Below are 25,554 nucleotides of genomic sequence, written 5' to 3'. Positions count from 1 at the left end.
GGGTTATCCATTGTCTATTGAGACTGACTGTTAACCGTGCCAATAGGCGAACATATCTTTTTCTTTTTTTTTGAGATTATAAGCGTTTTTATTTTTTCAACTAGCATGGATACCAAATTGTAACATATTTCTATCTATCTCTTCTGTTCCCCCCCCCTTTCACTTTTCCTATCTCCTATCTCCACTTTAGGGTTAAAGAAAGAATATTTTAAAAAAATTTAGATATTATTGATCAGGGGCAATGCTGATCAAGAAAATATAAACTTTGTGAGTGTTGTTTTATTTTTTGTATCCTTTAGTTTTAGCCATACATACAAACGTACACAGAGACAACAAGGAGTATATAGACAGAGGTGCCTCACTTCAATGGCTCAAGAGTGGTAGACTACCACTTGATGAGGAAAGACTCATAGTAAGCGATCAAGATCAGGACTTACTCACAAATGGATAAAACAAAATGGGCAATGCAGGTTCTGCCACTCAGTGATTGAGAACCTGAGCGACCTATTGTATGAATGCCAAACCTTATTGGCAGATGGCCTTTGCACTGTCCGCTACAACAAAGTATGTAAATACCTCCATTGGAAAATCTGTGGAGAAATGCAACTTGATAGATCATCATCGATAACATCAAATGAAAAATGACAAAGACATAGAGGCAGGCATATATATAAAAGACAGCACCATCAAACCAGACATTGTAATATGGAACAAACCTGAAAGAACTACGCTCATTATCGGTATTACTGTTCCAAATGACTACGGGCTTAAAGGAGCTGAACGAGAAAAGATAACAAAATATTAGGATCTAAAGAATGACTTAAAAACGACATGGTTCCTTAAAGAAATCACCATTATACCAGCTGTGATAGGAGCAATTAGCCTAATGAAAAAAAAATCTTAAGAAATACTTGGAAACAATCTCTGGAAGACAAAGCTGGCAAGAAATACAGGCAGTAACTATAAAAGAGAACAACGTCTATTCTTAAAATAGCCCTCGGATATAAATTCAAATCATAATGAAATCAAGTCTCAGTTCCAGGATGGAACACTTTGATTTCTTAAAACTAACCGAAATAATGAAAAAAATAACAATAATAAAACGAATGCATGTTTTTATATATAGATTATTTTGAACTCAGAATTAAAAGTAAAAGAATACTGGCTCTTCTCCTTTTTCTGATGAGAAACATTTTGCTTCGAAATGTCATTACCCATAGCTGTTTTCTTTCTCTCATATTCGTTCCTTATTAAGTTTTATGTAACGTTTATTCCTCATTGTGTTTCATATATTTAATTGCTTTTCTGAACAGTGTTCAGCCTTGTTTATCTTGATGAGTTTGCTTTCTTAACATCTATTTTTCATACCATCATATCTATAGCTATCTATCTATCTATCTATCTATCTATCTATCTATATATATATATATATATATATATATATATAAATAGATAGATAGATATGACGGTATGAAAAATAGATATTAAGAAAGCAAACTCATCAAGATGAACAAGGCTGAACACTGTTCAGAAAAGCAATTATATATATATATATATATATATACATATATATATATATATATATATATATATATATATATATATATATATATATAGAGAGAGAGAGAGAGAGAGAGAGAGAGATTGATATAACTACTTCATTTAGTTATAGATAGATAGATATAACTACTTCATTTAATAGATATATATATAGAGATAGATAGATATAACTACTAGATAGATAGATAGATATAACTACTTCATTTAATCACATAAATTAATATAAGAAAGTATAATTTTATGTGTAAACTTTAAGTATTTACTTAAGTGCTCAATACATAGGTAGAGCTAGGTAGTAAGTTATAAAAATATATATGGCAATTAAGCTACACAGAATATTCTGCACTTCATCCACACTAGGATAAGTCAGGCTTATGCGAAGAGTTATGGTTATCTTGCGTTTTTATATATGCACATTCTATTGAGTTTTTAGTTAGCCGATCAGCTTCCTAGTTTCCACCGTGCCCTTCCTAATCAGCCAATGGGCAGACAGTTACACGACAAAGGCCCAGTTGACCTTAGGTTCAACCCTTCCTTTTGTGTGTGCTTTTTTTTTGTAATTTTTTTTTTTTAGTGATCTAACCTATTTTAGTGATTTGACCTATTTTAAACCTAGGTGTAGTTTTTTTTTTTTTTTTACATGGTAGTCACCACTTATCAAGGCCCGGAAGACACTCGGGGATAAGAGTTATTGTGTGTACAGTAATCAATGGGATAATATCGCGGTAATCATTAGTAATGGAGATTTGCTAAAGTGTCTTACTTAAGGGGGCGGTTTATTAGGAATTTGTTTATGTTGGACTTGAAGACATCCAAGTTGTAGTCAGGTAGGAAATAGGCAAACGGAAGAGAGTTCCACAGGCGTGCACTTCTAAGAAAAAAGCTTTGTTCATGGAATCTACGTTTTGGTTTAGGCACAGATAAAGAGTGGGGAAAATTATTGACACTGGTTTCAGCTAGATGGATGTTTTTCATGAAAGATTGGAGACGGGGGGACCAGAGATTGGAGCTCAGACGAGCACTTACCATGGAAATAACGATAAAACAAAGACAGGGTTGCAACGTCCCTTCTGTGAGAGAGAGGTTGCAGGGAAGAGAAAAGGGCATCTCCCACTAAGCCACAAACCCTATTTTGTACTTTGTCAAGGCAGGATAGGCTGTTTTTAGCAGCTCCTGCCCAGATGTGGCAGCAGTACTCCATCATTGGATGTACTTGGCTTTCATATAGATAGAGGATTGCATCAGTAGTTAGATATCTTCTGGAGCAGTAGAAGGATCCCACCATTTTACCAGCGACCTTAAGAACAGACTTGATGTACATGTTCCATTTCAGATCAGGAGTAAAGGTCAATCTCAGAACCTCGTCACAACATGGTGCCTCCCCAAGATGAGTCACCCATTTCAATTGATGCAAGATGGGACATTGATGATGTAAAGATAGAATCTTGGTTTTAGATGCATTAAAAGTAACCAGCCACCTCTTTCCCCACTGTACCACGCACTTAATATCAGAAGAGAGAGAATCAGAGAGAGCTTTGTCATTTACGGCCTTTGATGTGTTGCCATAGATGGTCGTATCATCAGCATAGATGTCAATGAATGATTTAAGTATAAGTTTTGAGAGATCATTGATGTAGGTCAGGAAGAGAATTGGGCCCAGGATGGACCCCTGAGAGACTCCAGCATTAATACTATGGGTCTCTGATTTCTGCCCATCAACCACTACTCTTATGAGCCTATCAGAGAGAAATGATTTAATAATTGAGAAAACATTTCCAGTTATACCGTAGCTGGAAATCTTGTGAAGTAGGCCTTTATACCATACCTTATCGAAGGCCTTTGATATGTCAAGGGCAATTGCCCTAGAAAGGAAACCTTTGTTGAGAGATTCACTAATACTATGAGATATAACCGTTAGCACATCTGCTGTAGATCTAGCAGAACGGAAACCATATTGCATGTCACTAAGAAGGTTATTTCTGTTGACTACTTCTTTATTTAATATGGATTCCAGCAACTTAATCATGACACACAGGAGACTTATTGGTCTGTACTGAGAGGGAGATGACTTATCACCTGAATTCTTAAATACAGGGCATACTGATGAGGTTTTCCAGGATGTTGGAAAGCACTTTTCCTTAAGGCAACACTTAAACAGTTTTGTAAGTATGGGGGCAAGTTCTGGTTGAAGCTTTTTCAGCACTATAATTGGAATGCCATCAGGGCCAGTTGCTTTACTAGCATCAAGATTCTTGATTAGCTTGGCAACATCACGCACAGATATTTGTATGTTGCATAGTGTGTTATCTGTTATGGGAGGAAATACGGGGAGTTGATGGCCTTCGTCGTATAGGGTAGAATTAGCTGAAAAGTTCTTGGCAAATAGTTTGGCCTTGTTTGATGCTGACGAGATGACCTCAGGTCCATTGATGATGGTTGGGATAGAACGCACGCTTCTGTTTAGGATCCTGTTTGCTATTTGCCAGAACTGGTGGGAACCAAGCCGCTGCTCAGAACTTTGGATTTAACAGACTCAGCATATAGCTCTCTTGCATTTTTTATTACTCTTTTACAGTGGTTGCTGACAGTCCTGAAAACAGTTTTAATCTCAGTACATCTGTTACGTTGGTAGGTATGGAAAAAGTAATTTCTGTGTGCGATGGCAGCAGCACATTCTGGGGAGAACCCTGGCTGGCTATTAGGTTTTTGTTGGAATTTTTTGGATGGTATGAATCGGTCTATGCCTACAATTAACCATTCGGTCAAGTCTGATACTATAGAAGACATATCCTTTTTAAACATGGAATGGAGATGTAGATCAGATATGAATATACGAAAGCTATCCCAGTCAGCCATAGAGTATCGATATACAGTATGGTGGAGAGGTACGTCTGAAGACTTATTACATTTCATTTTTATCTTAACTGATACAACGGAGTGGTCGGAAGATCATAGAGGAGACAGAGCGGAACAGGAACATAGCTCAGGGGGAGTTGAGAGAAAAAGGTCTAGAAGGCTTGCAGTTTTATGTGTTTTCTTCTTTATATATATATAGTTAAAGAGTTCGAGAGAGAAAATGATGAAGGGCGAAACCGAAATGGAGAAAAATAATCTTAAGGAATACTTGGAAACAATCTCTGGGAGACCAAGTTGTAACGAAATACAGATAGCAGCTATAAGGGGAACAACGTCTATCCTTAAGAGAGCCCTCGGATATAAATTTAAATCATAATTGAATCAAGTGTTAGTCCCAAGACGAAGCCCATGATCTCTTAAAACTTACTAAAGTAAAATAATAATAAAGAAAGACAACTGCTCTTAATACTATAGATGTCTAGTTTGTTTTATTCAAATTCTAAACACTGTTGTGTTGGGTTGTTGAGTTTTACAACATGTCAACCATTCTTGGGTCATTTTATGTCAAAAACCTACATGTATTTTGTAACGCCACTTAATTAAACCAGTACAAAACAAATCCATACACCGATTAATCGAACCAGCTCACCCACTCAGCTAATTCGATTAAACAAAGAATGGGCTTCTATTATGTCTCCCCTTCCACATCTTTCTAAAGATATTGAAAACAATAAAAACGTAGAAACTGGATGATTCGCTGCTTTTAAATGATATACTTTGGATTTTCTTTTTTGTTTTGTTGTTGTTCTTTTTTTTGTGCCACTTTTAGTTTTTTAATCTTGATAAAGCCCACGCAATAGCAGGGCGAAAAGTTGAGTTTTAGTATTATTTGGATTCTGTAAACTTCTTCAGGTGTATCTTGTCGAACTCGGGAATCCTTCTGTTGAACAGGAATCTGCACAGAATTTTGAATGAAAGCCTTTATTCAATCCAAGCTGTAGCATGCTCTTCTTCCATCAGCCATGACTGGATAGAAGTCCTAAGGAATTCGCAATTGTATTTTGAGTCGCCAACACTGAACATTGAACGTTTATTGTATTTGGTAAAATTCAATTGTAAGTGACTCTCTTCTGGAGATTGAAGATTCAATCCTCAGTGTAGGTGACACTCAAAATACTTAGAACCTCTACTCAGTCATGGTTGACGTAACGCATACTAACGCATACTAACGCATACTAACGCATACTAACGCATACTAGCCTCGTGAATTAAGTAAAGTGTTCCATTTGAAATTCTGTACAGATTCCTGAGTTCGACAGAAATATTTCTTCAAGCCACACCTGAAGAAGGTTGGAGGTTACATCAACCAAAATCTTATAAAAATGACACTCAAGATGAGAACAGCAGTCCAAATAATGCAAATAATATGAATAGTCATTCCTTATCTCAAAATGTGGAGTTTTAAGTCTTCCGTTTTTCCATTGAAAATCATATACTTTGTTTATGATATGTACTGAAAAAAAAAAAAAAAAAAAAAAAAAAATATATATATATATATATATATATATATATATATATATATATATTTCAACTTGATAATCAAGACAGGCAACCTACACCAATTCATTCTATATCCCCCCCCCCCGTAAATCGTTTACAAAAAAGCACTCTTCTAGCTACAATAACTATCAACAATTTTCCCCACTCTCTATCTGTGCCTAAAACTAAACGAAAATTCCATGAGCAGAGTTTGTTTCCTAGAACTGTCAGTCTGGGGACACAATACTGTGGGGTTGCTCCCTTGCTGACTATAGCATGGTCATTTTCAAATCTAATGTAAATAATTTCCTGTTGAACAATCCGCTGAAATGATCTGATTTGGTTTGGTTGGGTTGTTTTGTTTTACGACTGCTCAGCATTTGCATACAGTCGCCATACACGCGTCCACGCTCTGTTACATGACGAGGTACTATCAGAGCCAAACCTACTTTGAAATCTAGTGAGGAATGTCTCTCTTCTCTTCCCTACAGACTTATTGCTAGTCTTTCTCTGCTCTATCGGTATTTTCATAGCAAGTTCTCGACTGAGCTCCAATCTATGCTTCCCTCTTTTAAAACTTTCACAAGAAAAACTCGTCTAGCTATAACCACTGTCAGTAATTTTCCTTTCTCTCTTCGGGCTCTTAAAGCTAAACAAAACTTTCATTTCTTTCCTAGAACTACCCATTTATGGAACACAATATTATGAGTCTGCTTCCCAGTCGACTACAAAATGGTCGTTTTCAAGACTAATGTAAACAAATTTTTGTTGAGCTGTTTTCTTAAATAGTCAAATTCTGACCAGTTTCAACCATTGTTACCAACCCTTATCATCGAGTGGCTTTTGAGCCTTGATAAGCAATGGTTTCTTAAAATAAATAAATAAAAACTATCCATATGGGATGATGTATAGAAGTGAAACCTGGCCTGTAAGGATTGAGGACATGCGTTGCATGGCAATAAATGTCTTGAGAATGATACAATGGGTGCGTAATGGGAGTCTTCAAGGTACGTTTAGTTTTGATGACTTCAGAGGAGGATTAGATTTGGATAGGATAGGGAGATGTGTGCAGATCAGGAGACTTTGTTGGTTTGGCCACATTGAAAGAATAGATGAGATTTCTTTGGTTAGTAGATGTAGAACAGTTGAGACAGCAGGGTCAGTTGGTAAAACATGGAATTTGTAGAGAAAGGATACTAATAAAGACTTGGACAGCGATAGGTTAGTTTGGAAATCAAGTTCTTGAAGTCGTTCAACACATGTCACAATGTTAAAAGATAATAACTTATATAAAGTAAAGTATGTTTTCAATTTTAGAATATATATACTAAGCAACAGGATGAGTAACATAGGCTCATTATTTCTTGTAAACGTGAACATTTATCAGCTGCATGTATATAGAATTATGTATCTGTATATGTTTATATATTTATATAGATGGGATTCCTACCTAAACTAATTAACTGATCATTATAGATTTAAGAATACTGTTTCTAAACGAAAGGGTGAGCAACATAGGCTATATTTAGTTTGATGTAGCTTTATGCCAAGTGAGAAAAGAAGAGGTAGGAGAAGATATTGGTGAAAATCCAGATATCATCGATTTTTGTGAAATTTTAACCATAGGTATCAAACACCAATTAATAAATATTTCCTAAATTTCCGTTTTGTTGGAGTTTAAATGGTGTTTATGAGCAGATTTGAAAATTCAAATATATGAAACTAGGAGGCTGTCCAGTGTTGCCCAGTCATAAAATATGTTTAAATATGATGTTTTAATGTATGCAGATTTTCTATTTATTATTATATTGTACCCAATATATAAGAGTGATTTTAAAAATAAAAAATGACTTGGGTACCATTAGCGAGAATCGAAACCAATACACTTAGCACTCCAACTATATTCATTACCATCTGAGCTAAGTCATTATGCATATAAAATCTTAAAAAATAATGTTGTTACATACATGAACGTATATTGGCGCATGTGTAGAAGTAATGCCAGTTTCCATTTTTTTTTCAATTTTGACCCCCCCCCCCTCAGCAACTATTTTTGACCGGCTAAAAACGAAATCGAATTTGTTCCACAAGTCCAAATCACCTATGTATTAAATTTTAAGTCTGTAGACCAAAAATTGACAGAATAGTTTGGTATAGACCGTTCCTCAAACAAGCAAACGGTCCTGGATATGACCTAAAACTATATTCGATAGTGAGGCCCCACCTTGCGGGCCCTGGGGAGTGTGGAGCCACCCTTTAATTGCTATTGCTCCCAGGTCCACTCTGACCCGGAGTGGTAGTACCTGTTAGGGTCCCAACTATGGGTTAAATAGAATCTGACTTAAAAAAAAATATACTCCATTAAAAATCGTTCCTCAAAATAACTAGATTCGGCATTAAATAACCTGAAAAAGGTTGATATGCCATAAAACAAAAACAACCAACCATCAAACAAGCAAACAGACAAGGTCACTTTATATATATATATATATATATATATATATATATATATATATATATATATATATATATATATATATATATATATATATATGGATTTTTTTTAACTTTAAAATTATATAAAAACACATTTAATTTTTATATTTTTTATCATACATTGGAAAACTATTTAGTCAGTAAGTCATTTAATCACCTGCCATCGCTGTATCAACTTATATGTATATATATATTGGGAAGCATGTTTATTCGTTTATAGTCTACCTTTTATTTATACCGATCCTTTAATTTATGAGGCTCAATATAACTACAGAGCATATAAAAATAAATCTAATTACATACATTGTAGATTTGACAGTTATCAATATTATCTAAGTAAATAAATATAGACTATAAATAATAAATTAATAAAATAGAAAATAAAATATTTTTATGTTAATGTATATCAAAGTAAATACAATTTATTAATATGGGAATTTAAAGTCGGTGACTTTATTTGAAAATTACAAAATGGCGTATTAAAATGAAAAAAGATAATTGTAACTTTTCTCCCAATTTTCAGATTATAATTACACGAATGATTTTGCACCACAAAACAGATGCTATATATATATATATACAGGGTGTCCGTAAAGTTACTATACAGTCTTATTGTTTTATTGTATTATATTTGTATTAATAGTTAATATTTATATTTTTTACAGGTTTATTTAATCAAGCATGCCACGCAAGCTAACTTTGGAAGAGCGCGAATTTATTGTACTGTTAATATATTACAGGGTGTCTGTATAGTAACTTGTAAGACTGTATAGTAACTTTACGGACACCCTGTATATATATATATATATATATAATGGTTTTATAGTTTGGTTTCCTAGATGTAGATCCACTGAAACCTGTGTGATTATTAAAGAGTGCTCAATGGAGGACAGAGCCGGTATATAATCTGTTTATTATACAGATATTATTGGTTACATATGTACATACATGTTTCAGTGGATCTCAATTTAGAGAGACCCATCTCATCAGACTAAAAAAAGAAGTGACACTGAAACGAGAATCAAGGTTCATTCATTTTGTATATAAAAAAGATATCTGGGTGTTATTTAAACCCTGAAAGAAAGGAGGGGTGTACAGCTTGTGAATGTAGGGAGTTGAGGTTGGGAGAAAAGAGTGCGAGAAAGAAAGGGAATAAGGAGTGAGAGGGTAGGAAGATCAAGTTATCTCAGCAGGAAGGTTATTGCTATATTCTGGTTTTAGAACTAAGTGTTTACTTTGATATCAAGTTGTTCCAGTGTGGTCCTCTTTTTTATATTCTCAGTTTGTTTATTGTAGACTTTCTATCCTCAAATTTCAATTTCTTCTTAAGATCTCTTAAGCTTAAACCTTAAATTTTAGAGATTTTCTAGAATCAAAATAATGTAACGGATTTTATTAAAAATTGGAATAAGGATTCTAGACATTAATCTTATTATCATTATATCTTGCTTTTAACGTTCGTGAAGGGATACAAAAGCAATGTAAAACTGTTCTGTTTCGAGGATTATTTTTACCTGTCTTGGGACGGGTATTCTTCTAGCTATAAAACTAAACTATTAACGTTTATTTCCTAAAGTTAAAAAAAAAAAAAGCGAAAAAAATTCCTGTCAGATGTTTTGCAAGTTCACCTCCCCCCTCCCCCAACCCTATCTACAGTGACTGTCAACCGATTGTCCACTCCATAATGTGGCCTAGATATATAAGCTTTTATTGACCAAGTGTCATACGATCCTGCAAGATTTCCTTCTGATGCAAAAATGTCTAACATTTGCATGCTCATAATTTTTTTTTTTTACTTTTATTTTCACAAAGAGAGCTGATCTGATACGTCATGCAGCATCCACTATGAATATGCAGTTCCTGCATCTACATACGTAGAAAACGTAGATAGATAAACCTGATATAGTGATATGGGACAAGAAGGAGAAAGCAGCAACCTTAGTAGAAGTTAGTGTCTTCAATAATGCTGGGTTAAATAGCGCTAAGAGGGAAATGTTAATGAAATACAAAAGTCTTATGTACGACATGAAAAGAAATTGGAATCTTGGGAAGATCTCCATCATTCCAGTAATTATAGGAGCAACAAGACTCATGAAAGAGAATTCCAAAAACTACCTGGCAAATATACCCAATAAATCAAGTTCAAGAGAGATACAAACAATTGCACATAAAGGGACGGTTAGAATCTTAAAAAGGTCTCTTGGTTTGAATGTATGAGATAGTGAGAGAATGTTTCGCATCTGATAGGATGCCCCATCCCTCACAAGAACAAAACGATTAGAAAATTGAAAAAAAAAAATGTTTACATCCCTACCAATATCTCTTTTTATCAGACTCATTATCAAAAGTGAGTCATAAAGTCGAAAGAAGTAATTTGTCTTCTGCATGATCATAAAATGTTAAATCATCTTTGGAAATTTGTTGACTGAATCATCGCTTATGGAGGCCAAAAACCACATGAGGATAATGCTTAATGAGATAGATAGATGGACAGCTCAATTATGGTAAACACTATGAGGAGATTGAAAATCTCAATATATACTTATATTAGCGTATCGTAAAATATGCTTAAATATTATATTTTAATTCATGCATATTTTGTATGTATTATTATAGAGTCAGTTCTCTAGCGATTATTATATTGTACCTTATATATAGTAATGATAAAAAAAGCGATTATTATATTGTACCTTATATATAGTAATGGTAAAAAAAATTTATTGTGTTCCACAAGCTAGAATCGAAACCAAAACGTATAGCGCTTCAGCCTTATCCATTCGTTTATGATCTAAATCTATACATATACAAAAACTCAAAAATTAAAGTTGTTTAATCTATAACTGCTAATTAGCGCATGTGCAGAAAAAACATGAGTATAGTCATCTTGCGCCAGGTCAAAATCAATATTATTTTTACAGTTTTGACTCCTTAGCAGCATTTTTACCGGCTAAAAAAAAAAAAAAACAAATCAAAAATGTGCTAAAAGTCCAAATGCATTATATATAAAATTTCAACTCTGTAGACCAAATATTCAGAGTGCAGTTTACTAGTAAGTTTCGCACGCCCCCCCCCAACACATATGTATATGTATACATTTCAGTGTGCTAGAACATTTTCATCTTAAATTCTATGCAATTATGCAGAATGTAGAAACTATGCATAAATAGAATTTAGTGTAATAGTGAAATAAAACTAATCATCTGAAAAGAAACCATAAAATATGGATACATTATTGCATGGATTATGTACTAGTCTTCAGAGTCGTTACTTTTTAGAATAGTTTATCTGACTATGAAGCATAGGTGCAAGCAACGACAGTACATTAATTGTGTTTCTATACACATTCTAGCTTCATAATTACAATTGTAGGTTAATTGATTGACATCACAAACCTTAAAGTAAAAGTACAAATTTGCTATACAATGAATAAGTAGTTGATAAGAATTGGACACTGAGTAGTAAATAGGCCTATTGATTGTGACATGTTTTTGTTGATTTCTGGGTCTAAGTAAGGTTTATTCTCTTAGTGTTAGGAATTCATTCATAAGTTAGACAGGAAATAATTAAGCTGCATTATTTTACTTTTGTTGCAGATTTTTGGAGCAAAAATTTAACATGGCTACATCATCTCCTAGACGATGTTGTTTAAACAATCTAAATATGTTTTGCTAGATTTGCGAGGAATATATGTTGCAATCCAACAGGAAATGAATCAGTGAATTTGTGAAGTGTACATATCTTGCTTACTTCAAAGTAATGCTGGGTGATCAAGATAAGGCATAGGCACCCCATATTCTATGCAATCAATGTGTTGAGCATCTTCGACAGTAGACAAAAAAGTATAGAAAGTCACTCAACTTTGGTATTCCAATGGTCTGGCACAAACCAGAAAACCATTTCAATGGTTTCTATTTCTGTGCAGTCAAAACAAAAGGAATAAAGAAGAACAGGAATTCTAAAAAAGTCAGTAAAACGTTAATTTATGAATGATGATGTGTATGTTTAGCATTTTTAAACTTCAAGCTGTAATTGTAAATATTTTTGTGTGATTCATTGAATATGTGTCTTAAAGTTACACAAAATACTCTTTCTTCGATTTGCATATTTTTATTGTAGCTATCGGCTTCCTACTGATGGAGGTATACCATAGCAGGAAAACTAGACTTGATAAGAAAAAGTGACAGCATTTCTGAAATCAGCACCCCTCAAATTAGGTAAAAACAATTGAAACATCTTAAGCATCATGAGAATTTTTTTGTTGGCCAGTGTAATTAATTAATGATCGTTTTTAAAAGGAATATACTACTTCATGCAGTCGCTCACATATCCATGACTGAGTATATTAAGAAGTCAGGTTTAATAATTTTTAAGTAGAAAAAAGTAGGCTTTTAATATCAATGTCAGAGTGAGAAAGAAACTCAACTTTTTAGATATAATAGATTATGTTGGCCTCCATTCAGTCTTCGGAGACAGTGGATACAACCTGCAAAACTACCTATATAGTAAATCTACTGTGAATCATGGGTTGTTCAATTTCTAAGCATAACTTGCTTGATTCTAGTGGCAAGGGGATGCCTAATATGACTGAAAACAATTTCGAATGCTCAGGCATTCCAATACTGATCATGTGGTCCCGAGTCAACATGTAACGTTATGCACATGTTTACACATGCGTCAATATGTAGACCCCAACACATTGTAGACTCCATCACAAAAGAGACAATGACAAGGAATAGGACAGAAATTTCACTTGCCGTTTCAGGTTTAACTCATCATTTTCCTGTTACGTCTATGACGTCACCCACGTTTCTAACATGATCGTGATCCTCTTGAACGTGATCGTGATCCTCTCGAACGTGATCGTGATCCTCAGCCTGCAAACACGTTCTTCTTTTTATAACCTTCTTTTTTTCTTTCTTGCCGTGATGTTATCTCGCACATGGCTCTGTTATTTGCATACAGCTGCCATAAATGCATCCGTGCTCTGTTACAAAGATGTATATCAAGAAGAGATAAGATGCAGCATCTAGTATTTACAAATACTCTACTGGCAATGCCGAACGTTGCTTAACTTAATGGGAACCAATAAATCAACGTGATTATGATATAACTCATTTTCAAATCTCAAGACTATTTGACCATGTATTTTCTTTCATTAAAATTGTATGGAAACAGACATCAATTGTCTCAGCTTATATCTTTCCCCAGAAATAGTCATCGCATGTGCCGTCGGGAAAAGGTTTTTTTCCAAGAATACAGATTTAAAGGCCTGCAGAGAGTCTGGCATAGATTACTAGATATAGGTCCTTTGTTTGGATTTGATGAGACTAATGCCATTGTAAGCTTCTGCAGTACGTATGTAAATATATAAATATTACACCCTCATTTTTGAATTTTAAAATTTCAGTTAACTTCTGTGATCTAATAGAAAATAGTATCTCAGTATGATTATGCCATATATATATATATATATATATATATATATATATATATATATAAATATATGTATATATATGTGTGTGTGTGTGTGTGTGTGTGTGTGTGTGTGTGTGTGTGCTGGTTGGTTGCATCAGTTCACAATCGTGATTTTTGTTTAGTTTTTATTTGATTATTTCGGCAAATACATATATTTTTTTCATTACTGTATTACATAGGTTTCACAACTTGTAACGATAAAAATTGTCTTTGGTTTATTGGACTAGTCTTCAGAGACAATCAAATATTAAAAAAAAAAACGTCAAAAAACAAAGATGGTATTTTAAAACAAACCGAACAAAAAAGAAAAAAAAAAAGAGGATTAAGATGAGAAGAATAGAGAGTCAAAACCACAAAAAAGCTTGAGTAAAAAATTACTTCTTTTTCTCTGATTACCATCTTTAAAGTAATGTTCTCTGTAGATGGCTTTACAGATGGTCGATGTGATTCTATCATTAGAATGTGACATTTTTAGGAAACACGTGTTAGAGAGTATGTGCTGTTGTTACTTTCTAGATGTGAAGAAAAGGCAAAAAAAAAAAACCCTTTGCATATTACCAATAGTTTCCATCTTAAAATCTTAACGTTTTGGCAGTTGGATCATATAGCAACCACCACTTCTGGAACCAATCTTTAGGTAGAAGAAGTAGATTGTTATTTTAAATGTTTGACTCATTTATGCTAGTAACCCTTCCTAAATTAAAATTTATTTTATTAGATTATATTTATTCCAAACAAAATGATGTTATATTAATTTATGCGAATCCACCGCATAAATTATTTCTAGTATTCTTACCTTATAAGATATAAGCAGTTTTTTGTGTGTAGCTACCACCCCAAACAAAATAAAAATAAAAATTGACGAGTAGCCCATTTTGGTAATTTGAAGAATTAGTAATCGTTGTTAGATCCATACGATATATACAGTTTCAATGAAATCTAATTTATAAAACTCACTATGTCTGTCTGCCTGTCTGTCTATTTCCATTTTCTCAAAGTGCATCTCCTCCAAGATACAAGCGTGAGATGGATCAAATGATTGAATTTTTTGTAGGCCATTCTTTTATTGGATTATAGCCGGTAAGAATAGTTGCTAAGAGGTTAAAATTGAAAACAAAAAAATTAAACTTGACAGACGTAAATCAACTAAACATGTTATTTGTATGCATGTGGAAATATATATATATATATTTATTTATTAAAGTCGGTTCTATCTATTTTTTATCCATTTGACAATAGCTCAAATGGTAACGACTAAGGCTGGAGCACTAGATGTTTTAATTTAAATTTTAGATGATGGTACTCAAGTCATATATTTTTACTTTCTAAATCACTACTATATATTGGGTACAATATAATATTTAATAATCGATAGAGAATTGACTCCATAATGATAAATACAAAATTTGCATGAATTAAAATATCATATTTAAGCGCATTTTATGACTGGGAAACGCCGGACAGTCAGCTAGTATAATGTATTTAACTGGAAGGTATTATACCAGTATCCTCTTACACAGTTACCAATGCACTGGAAAAACTTTCTAATGACTGAACTTTGTATGTAAACAGCATATATCTAATTATTAATGCAATTAAAGTAATGAAACAATTTAGTTAATTAATTTAATAATTATTAAGTTGTTGAAGACTTCAAATGCCTCTCCAAATTTCCCTTACAATTAATGAAAAACAGAGCTGCCATGTTAATCTGATTTTATCCATATTGCTTGAGATGTTTCATAGAGGAGTTCATCAAGTTAAATTCTTTGTAGAACAACCCATATTGTACTCATACAACGTGAGATGTCCCGTAAAGGCATTTTATGAGGTTAAATGCTATTTAGAACAACCCATCTCATTTACTTTAACAGATTTTCTTATTATAGTTACTATATATGTGTGTTATATAGAGGCTAATCCATCATCTGGAAACCAAGGTTGTATTGAATATGCATAAGTTCTAAACCTTCATAAGATTTTTTTCTATTTTTTTAATCTTTACATGGGTAAATTAATTTTAACTATTTTCTGTACCATTTTGTTAATCTGAAATATATCATTCATTTATTTCGGTGAGGACAGTTTTTAGAATTTCCTGTCTTTTGTTTAGCAAATTTTCCTTAGATATCACTATATTTAAAAAAAAGAATTTTTATTACATTTTCACCCCAAATAAGGCACATTGCCACTTTGATGTAGAGGGCTACTACCAGGAAAAAAGTTACAGGAGTACTATGTAGGGATTTGGGCAGAAAGATGTCAGTTCACATTACACTACAACTTCTGCATGTCAGTACAGTTGGGGAAGCAGGGACCCGGAAGGGAATTCCAGAGTCTAGCGGTTCTAGGGAAGAAACTACTAGAGTAGAAAGCTCTCTTACATCTAGGGATCTCTATTGTGTAGGGGTTGGATTTAGCTGCTTGTCAGGTTTGTCGGGGTGTTTATGTCGAGGGAGTACAAGTGCTTGCAGTTCGTCAAAGCATTCACCATTAGTATGCTTCTAAGGTGCACGAGTTGCATTTTATTCTTGAGTATATATTGATTCACTTTATCCAATATTCTTAACCTCAACTCTAAATGAGTCTCATTTCTAATTAATTCTCTAATATATTTGGCCAATGATGTAGGAGGTTTCCAGTTTCTGGAGTTATTATTGTTTTGAAAGAGCATATGTGGTTTCAATATCTATCTTTGAAATTTCTCCTAATATACCTGACATAAATTAGTCATTACTGTTGAAATATATATTTTTTTTTTTATATAAGAAGGGAGTATGATAACTGAAAGTTGTTAGGTTTCATACATATGTATATATACATATATTGATTTTGAAAACACTTTAATATGTCGATTTTATTTCTTTTACAGGACAATCATCTGCTAAACAAAATGCCAGTAACCAAGAAGCTGGTGAGACGAGACTCATCAACCAACCGGATGCTGAGCAGAAAACCAAATCTCCATCACAGACTACTGACCTGGCCAGCATTGGAGTTGGTGTCTTCAAACGACGATGGATCGTCCTCGCACTATTCAGTTTCTTCTCAATGAGCAGCGCCTATCAATGGATTCATTTGAACATCATTGCAAACATCATTGTAACTTACTACAATGTCAGCTTACCAGTCGATGAGTACCAGCGGGAATTGACTGTCGACTGGTTGTCCATGGTCTACATGTTGGCGTACATTCCACTTATTTTTCCAGCATCATGGCTACTTGACAGGAAGGGTCTACGAACTATTATCATCACAGGAACTCTACTAAACTGTATCGGGGCCTGGCTGAAGTGCGTCAGTGCTTCCCCGGACAGGTTCTGGCTTTTAATGATTGCTCAGACAATCTGTGGAATAGCCCAGGTTTTTGTCCTGGAGGTTCCACCACGATTAGCTGCTGTTTGGTTTGGACCAAATGAAGTTTCGACTGCCACTTCAATAGGAGTTTTCGGCAACCAGGTAAGTTCATTGGTTGATATTCTGAAACCGTTCATTTCTGAGAAATTATTTATTATTTATAACGGAGCCAAAACCAATGGAAGTATTAATTATGGTATATGAAAAAGACATTAATTATGATATATGAAAAAAAACAACAAAAAACAATGTTATATAGAAATAGCATTTCATGATATATCACATATTTTATCCTTATATATATATATATATATATATATATATATATATATATATATATATATATATATATATATATATATATATATATATATATTCCAGGTAGAAAGATATCCAAAAATTAAGAATAATTGAATTTCAACAAGCGTCGTTGATAGTGCTCAATCAAAGAGGGCAAATTATTATTTTTTAATTATTCTTTATGTAAATACAGTCATATCTTGCTATGATGTGCAGACCGTTTCAGTCATATTTGATCTCATCAGGCAAGAGGATTTATAAATTCAAAACTTGAAAAGGTGGTCAAGACAATTTTCAATTTTAAAGGAGGGAAAATATATTTCGCCATAAATGGCGTGAAGATTTAAATTTAATTACAAAAATTAAATTTCAATTAAAGAGGGGGGGATAAAAAGATATTTTTGAGGAAGGGTTAAAGAGAGTGATAAGGGGGAACGGTAATATAAAGATATAGGGGGGTATAAATTTACTAAGAGGGAGAAAGGGAGAAGGGAGGGGTGAAAACAGTTGACATGTAACAAACGAAGACGATATTAACAATTTTATAATTCAAGTCATCTAAAAGTGTCTCGATTATTGAAAAAAAAGTTAACCGAATTGGGTCATATTGTCTGTCTATAAAACACGACGTTTGTTGTTCATTTTATTTATTTATTTACTTATTCTTTTATTTTGACTTGACTTTGACTTGGACTTTGACATATAGATGTTTGAGGTCCAGGTTTTGGACCTGTTCATCGTTACAAGGGAAAAATTTCCTAGATAACTTTGTGGCATGCGTGGCACAGAAACCCAGGAATTTGCACGTCCATTTAGAAGGATGGATAATATAAACTCGGCAGCAATCTCCAATGGGCATCAAGTCTGCTTTTGAATGCGTTTACCGTTTGTTCTTGTATAGCTGCATCTGGGAGATCATTTCATGTGTTTTTTTTAATTATTTGTTTTGAAATTTACGCTTACTTTTTAAGTTATATCAAATTGAATATTTATTTAATTTATATCTTAATAAATTAAAACATTTAAGCTTATCAAATAGTTGTTATTTTAGCTTTTATTTTGTTTCTATATATATGATGATTGCAACGTCTTGTCAGACGAGTGCCACTCCCTCGGACATTTAAAATCCATAAGCCCAAATGTCTGAGGGAGCATCTATACAAATATGATGTTACAGAGTCTTAGCTTTGTACGACAGCTAAGTCTCTCTCTCAGTTCAAAATGTTGAGATCCAGCAACAAGCAAGAGCAAGATAGCCAGCAACAAATTAAACTGCAGACCAGCTTAATGCGGGTACTGGTCTTCCGCTTTATGTTTTTTTAAATCAGAGATTTGCTTCTCCTAGAAAGGTTGCCTTCACCACGGCTTACGGGAGCCCTCTCTACCCCAATACACATATACACACACACACAAATATACACGGTGCTAGTTGGCCGTTGACCCAGAAAAAGAGTTCATTCGTCCTTTCATTCATTCTATATATATATGCACACACATATACATACATACATACATACACACATATAAACACGCACACAAATACATATGTACAGATACATATACAGAAATAGTCGAAAAAAAACGCACACAAGCATATGTACATGCATAAATTGTGTTTTAAATTTTATTAATCTATATAAGTATTAATGTGTTTATTTATAGTTATTTTTATATATTAGTTTTTTTATTGTCATTCATAATTATTATAATTATTATTTAATTATTTCATTTCTTTTATTTTCTTTTATTAAACTTCTCAATTTTTTGTTTTATTTAAAGGTGTGTGTATATAAAGGGTATATTTTAATCTAAAACATTTTCGAAGGATTTTCAACAGAATTTAAAAATTCACCTAAGATCACCTTTAATCTCTAAGGTTTGATAGTCTTTTCTAAAATTTTATAGGGTATTTTTTAGGAACTCTTTGAAAGTAGTTACTTTGAACTATATATATATATATATATATATATATATATATATATATATATATACATATATATATATATATATATATATTATTTATAATATTTTGAATTTTATTATGTTTATATAATTGAGAATTCGGTAATCGTTCATATACCAATAAATTTTAAGTCAGTATAAGGTGACTTAATTTGTAAGCTCAAAAATTACCAGTTTTGTAATCGAGCATTCATATATTATTTTCACAAAATCAAGACAACAAAAGTTGGATTGGTAGCAACAACTAGTGTACTTTTATTGCTTGTTACAAATGTTTCGTGACATTCGGACAATTTCAAACCTTATATCGTTTGAAAATATTCACAAGAACGGCTTCTCTTCAGACGTTGAGAAAAGACACTTTTTTAATGAACAATATGGAATCCATTTGCCTTTTAAGAAACACTATGTGATAAAAGATTTACCTACATTTCTTCCTTTGAAAACGGAAAAACTTCTGCAGGAAAAAATGTAGGTAAATCTTTTATTACATAGTTTTCCTTAAAAGGCAAATGGAATCCATATTGTTCATTCTCTGTTGTTGTATTTTCATTATATTTCTTTTCTTTTTTCTTTTTGTCGCTTATATCTTTATACTTTTGTACTTATTTTTTATATCCATTTTATTCCCCTATTTTTATTCTTCTATATTTAATAACTTGCTATTGCTTATACCTTTATTATCTAATATTACTTTATAATTCTTATATTCTCATATCTACCTATCCTATGCTCCCTTGTATTTTTATTCCCTTTTTTCTACCATCCATTTATCCTCTATTGTATTAACTTAAAATCTTTCTATATTGTATCCCTTATAATTTATCCCCTCACATTTATTATCTTACTATTATCCCAAATAAATTTTATTTCTTTTAAATATTGATATAATCTCAAATACCCCTCCTAAAGTAACCAATATAGCATAAACTTTATTTCTTGCAAACCTCTTCCATAGCTATAAACTATTAATACATGATTGAATAAGCATCTTCTCTCAATTAGTTTTACCTAGATTCTCCCTGAGAATTTAATCACACATATTGTCCACATATATTACACCTGCCATGACAGATATGCTATAATAAAAGCTATACTCTTTCTATATAACAGGGATCAATTTAATTCCCCTATACAGTCTCAATATTTTATTTCACTCCTAATTGATGTATAACCTTACTGAATGAATGAATAAACCTATATATATATATAGTAGTATATATTTTTATATCGTCATTTACTTTCTTGTATTGACTGCTATATAAACTCTAAAATATCTTGTTGAGCTTTTCCTTATCCGATAAGTCTTCTCTTAAAGAATTGATCTTATTCTCTTCCTTTAACTCCCCTATATATATATATATATATATATATATATATATATATATATATATATATATATATATATGTATATATATATATATATATATATATATATATATATATATATAAACATCTGCATAAATGCACAAATACATACCAAACACACACACGAAAACGCACAAATATACATAAAAACACATAAAACACACATGCAAACACACAAAAACACAAATATACACACACAAACACATGCAAACACACACAGACGCACAGACTAACATATAGACACAAAGACACAAACATGTAAACATACACAAACAAACACAAACATACACACACAAACATATAAAACACATAAAACACAACACAAGCATACACATACAAACACATGCAAACACACACAGACACACACGCATAAAAATACACATAAGCACACAAACACACACATAAGCACACAAACACATAAAACACACACAACCACATAAAAACACACATACAAACATGGACACACACACACACACACACACACACACACACACACAGAAAGAGGTGTTTTTAATTAGTATAATTTAATCAATACTTGATCTCGATTCAATTTACTCATTTGTTTTTTGTGATGTCAAATATTAATGAAAAACTGAATGAAAAATGAAGGGAATGTTTTTAATTTATTATCAACAAAAATGAAAATCAAAAATAAAAAGATTCAAATAATAATCAATAAGATTAAAGTTTTTTCATTTTCACAAATGTCAATATAGTTTCATGTCCAACAGAAGCTGATTGTTTTGTGCTGCAGATTTTTTTTTTTTTTTTACTGGTGTTTGGTAAAATCGTATGGTGAGTGAACTGTTTATATCTCTATTTTTCATTCAAGCAAATATTATTAAAGATAACAGCTTCCCTTTGAAAAGCATCATAGTTTATTCCAGGTCTTTGGATTTTTATTTTTCAGTAGCTGAAGCGAGGATTTTGAATCAGTACAGACCATGAATTTGTTTTATATATTTTATGTTCAATACAAAATCAATGACTGTTACCTCAGCAGTGTACATAGTTCTTATCAGTGTCTTCATTGTTTATTTACCACTGTTGCATAGGAGACTATATTAGAGAGAGAGAGAGAGAGAGATGGATGGTGACATTCATATTGATGAGGGGAAGATTTATTTATACAGATATTACAGAGCGGGGGAGAAAAGAGAAGACATTGATACCTTTTACAGTTCTCTGGATGTTCCTTCTTTTAACATATATTAGAGTGGAGAGAGATTGATCAGTTCTTTAACACCGGAGGGGACAGTCATTACTTAGATGGAGAGGGGGACACATTTCTTAGATGAGTTATACACAAAGTTCATTATAAAGATGAGTGGGAACAATGTTCATATAAATGATTTCAAATTACCTTCAATTTGGTAGAATGATGATACAAAGACGGCAGTTACAAAAATATGATGTTTTTTTATTCCATTTGATCGGTCAAAATGATCATCACATCCAGGAATTCAAAGTTGACTACATGATTAAAACTTTCTCCCTCGCTTCCAAAGGGACCCTCCTCGGATCATGTTAGCTCTGTCTCGTATCTTCGTCTCCAACTATGTCTGTCTCATCTTCAACTCTAGCTCCTATATTGAGAATTCATTTCTGCCATGACGTCATATGTGTGTCCAAAAACGTGAACGACCCACGTGGCCTGAACATGCGCGGTTCGCATATGTTTCCACCATTTCTGCAGACAAAGAATTCTTACTAATCTATTCTTTTGCTAACCTATTTTTCAACATATTTAAATTGCATTGTTCTTTATTTTCTCTGACCTTATTTTAATTCAGTTTTCATAAAAAGAATCGAACAATTGTAATTCCTTTTCCAACAACATCTCTAAACTATTTTATGTGAAACTGAACAATGCCAAATTCCACATTCCATTTCTGAATCTGTTTCTGAACCTTGCTTACAAGGTTCGAATCTCGGTCTATTCTAATCTCATTTTTACTTATCTAATGTTTTCCTTACTTACAAGAAAAGGGGGAACTTGTAATACCACGATGTGTTCATGCATCTATGTAGATTTGTTGTTGGAATGGTGATGTTTTATTTTTTTCGAATACACACTGAAATAAAATTAGATTTTGTTTTGTTCCTTGCTAATTTTTAAACCTTTAAATATAGAGTTGTTGCTGTTTTGTTCCTTGCTAATTTCTTGGATTACTGTAAAACGCATGTAACATAAGCATATACATTTACAAACGTCAAAATTCACGTTGGGATGGGGGTTGAAGAATCTATAGATTTTAGTTGGTAGTTTAAAATCAATATTTTATATGATTTTTATCTCTGGAACAATCAATGGTAAATCAAGTTTTAAACAAAGACAAAAACAAACAAAAAAAAAAAAAAACCAAATAAAAGGATCGGTTTTGGCACGGGAAAGTTCTGATACCTAAAAATAATTCCACTACCAAGACCTCAAAAAGTTTAGATTTTTTATTCTAATTAATCACAACACTAGTAAATATATATATATATATATATATATATATATATATATATATATATATATATATATATATATATATATATATATATATATATATATATATATGTATGTATATATATATATATATATATATGTATATATATATATATATACATATATATATATATACATATATATATATATGTATATATATATATATATATGTATGTATATATATATATATATATATATATGTATATATATATATATATATATATACATATATATATATACATATATATATATGTATATATATATATATATATATGTATATATATATATATATACATATATATATATACATATATATATATATATATATATATATATATATATATATATATATATATATATACGGCATAATCGCATTGACACACTGGTTCTCATCAGATCACCAAAGTTAAGTAACATTGAGCCTGGTTAGTATCAGATGGATGAACATTTGGGAATTCTAGGCACTGTATGTGCTCTGCACTTATCTTGGCATTTGTTTCCAGTCGTCTTGTACGCACACTTCACTTGCCACTGGTATTTAACAATGTTGACTCAGGAGATGTGTAGTTGGAGATTGCACACCTACTGCTACAAAAATTTCACGTGCAGGCACTCCTTCATGGGTATTCATGGTCTGTTAAAGACTGAAGGAGCCCCTTATATATATATATATATATGTGTGTGTGTGTGTGTGTGTGTGTGTGTGTGCTAGTAGTTCAGCACGGCTTTGCTCGGGCCCTATGTCCTGTTCATAACGTTATGTGCATATGTATATATGTATTAAAAAATTTGACTCATGTCCAGGTAACCTACATCTAAAATTTCAAATGTTCAGACCCAAAATTGGCGGAGGAGTTTGGTAGAGTCTGCAAAGGTCAACTATTGCAACTTTGACCTCTTTGCAGTCAAATTTTCGCCCAAAAATTGATTAAAAAGCTTGCTGCATGTCTGAATACCCTTAATGTACAATTTCAAATGTTTAGACCCAAAATTGGCGGAGGAGTTTGGTAGAGTCTGCAAAGGTCAACTATTGCAACTTTGACCTCTTTGCAGTCAAATTTTCGCCCAAAAATTGATTAAAAAGCTTGCTGCATGTCTGAATACCCTTTATGTAAAATTTCAAATGTTTAGACCCAAAATTGGCTGAATAGTTTGCTAGAGACCGCAAAAGTAAAATCTTTTGAACTTTGTCCCTTTGGCAACCAAATTTTCGGCCAAAAACCGATTTAAAAGCTTGCCATATATTTGAATGCACTTTATGTAAAATTTCAAATGTTTAGAACAAAAATTGGCTGAGAGGTCAAATTTTTAAAAACTTTGACCTCAATTTTGACCCCTTAACATTTATTTTTTTGGCTCAAATCAAATTACAAAGTTTGATCCATGTCCAAGGAATCTACATCTAAAATTTCAGATGTTTAGACCCAAAATTGGCTGAATAGTTTGCTAGAGATCGCAAAGGTCAACTCTGCTTAACTTTGATCCTTTGGCAGCCAAATTCTCGGACAAAAGCCAATTAAAAAGTCTTCCCTATGTCTGACTATACTTTATGTAAAATTTCAAATGTTTAAACCAAAAATTGGCTGAGTAATTTGGTAGAGACCGTAGAGGTAAAATCAATTATGACCACTTAGCATTTACTTTTTTGGGCTCGAATCAAATTAAAAAGTTTGGTCTATGTCCAAGTAACCTCCATCTAAAATTTCCAGTGTTTAGACCCAAAACTGGCAGAGCAGTTTGCTAGAGTTTTCAAAGGTCAAACCGTTGAACTTCGACTCTTTGACAACCAAATTTCTGTCCGAAAACCAATTAAAAAGATGTTCGAAAATCTCAATACCCGTTATGTCAAATCTCGAGTCTGTAGACCGAAAATTGGCAGAGTTATTGCGTAGGGAAATCTACACAGACAGACAGACAGACAGGCAGACACACAAACACACACACAGACAATCTCACTTTTAAAAAAAAATGTTTTTTTCATTCAATCTTCACCCCAAACAAGGCAAGTGCAACTTTGAAGTAAGGGGCTACTATCGGGGACAATTTGCGGAGGCATTATGAAGGGAGATGAGTAGAAAGATGTTTGTTCACATTACACTTGAACTTCTGCATATCAATACAGTTGGGAAAGCAATATCCCGGAAGGG

At 32.5% G+C, this 25,554-nt stretch overlaps 1 protein-coding gene across 1 annotated transcript in view; it reads left to right on the top strand.

Moving 5' to 3' along the window:
* The window catches only part of LOC145303538 (choline/ethanolamine transporter flvcr2a-like), a 254,786-nt gene that overhangs the window by 93,285 nt on the left and 135,947 nt on the right, over positions 1–25,554 (top strand). Inside the window, exon 2 of the mRNA XM_080145005.1 lies at positions 16,799–17,385. Within this exon, the coding sequence (XP_080001131.1) occupies positions 16,799–17,385 (587 nt within the window). The remainder of the gene's footprint in view (positions 1–16,798; positions 17,386–25,554) is intronic.

This window comes from Euprymna scolopes, chromosome 19, assembly GCF_053919585.1.
Source record: "Euprymna scolopes isolate OS-2025 chromosome 19, ASM5391958v1, whole genome shotgun sequence".
Classification (NCBI taxonomy): domain Eukaryota; kingdom Metazoa; phylum Mollusca; class Cephalopoda; order Sepiida; family Sepiolidae; genus Euprymna; species Euprymna scolopes.
This window is presented reverse-complemented; position numbering and strand designations above follow the sequence as displayed.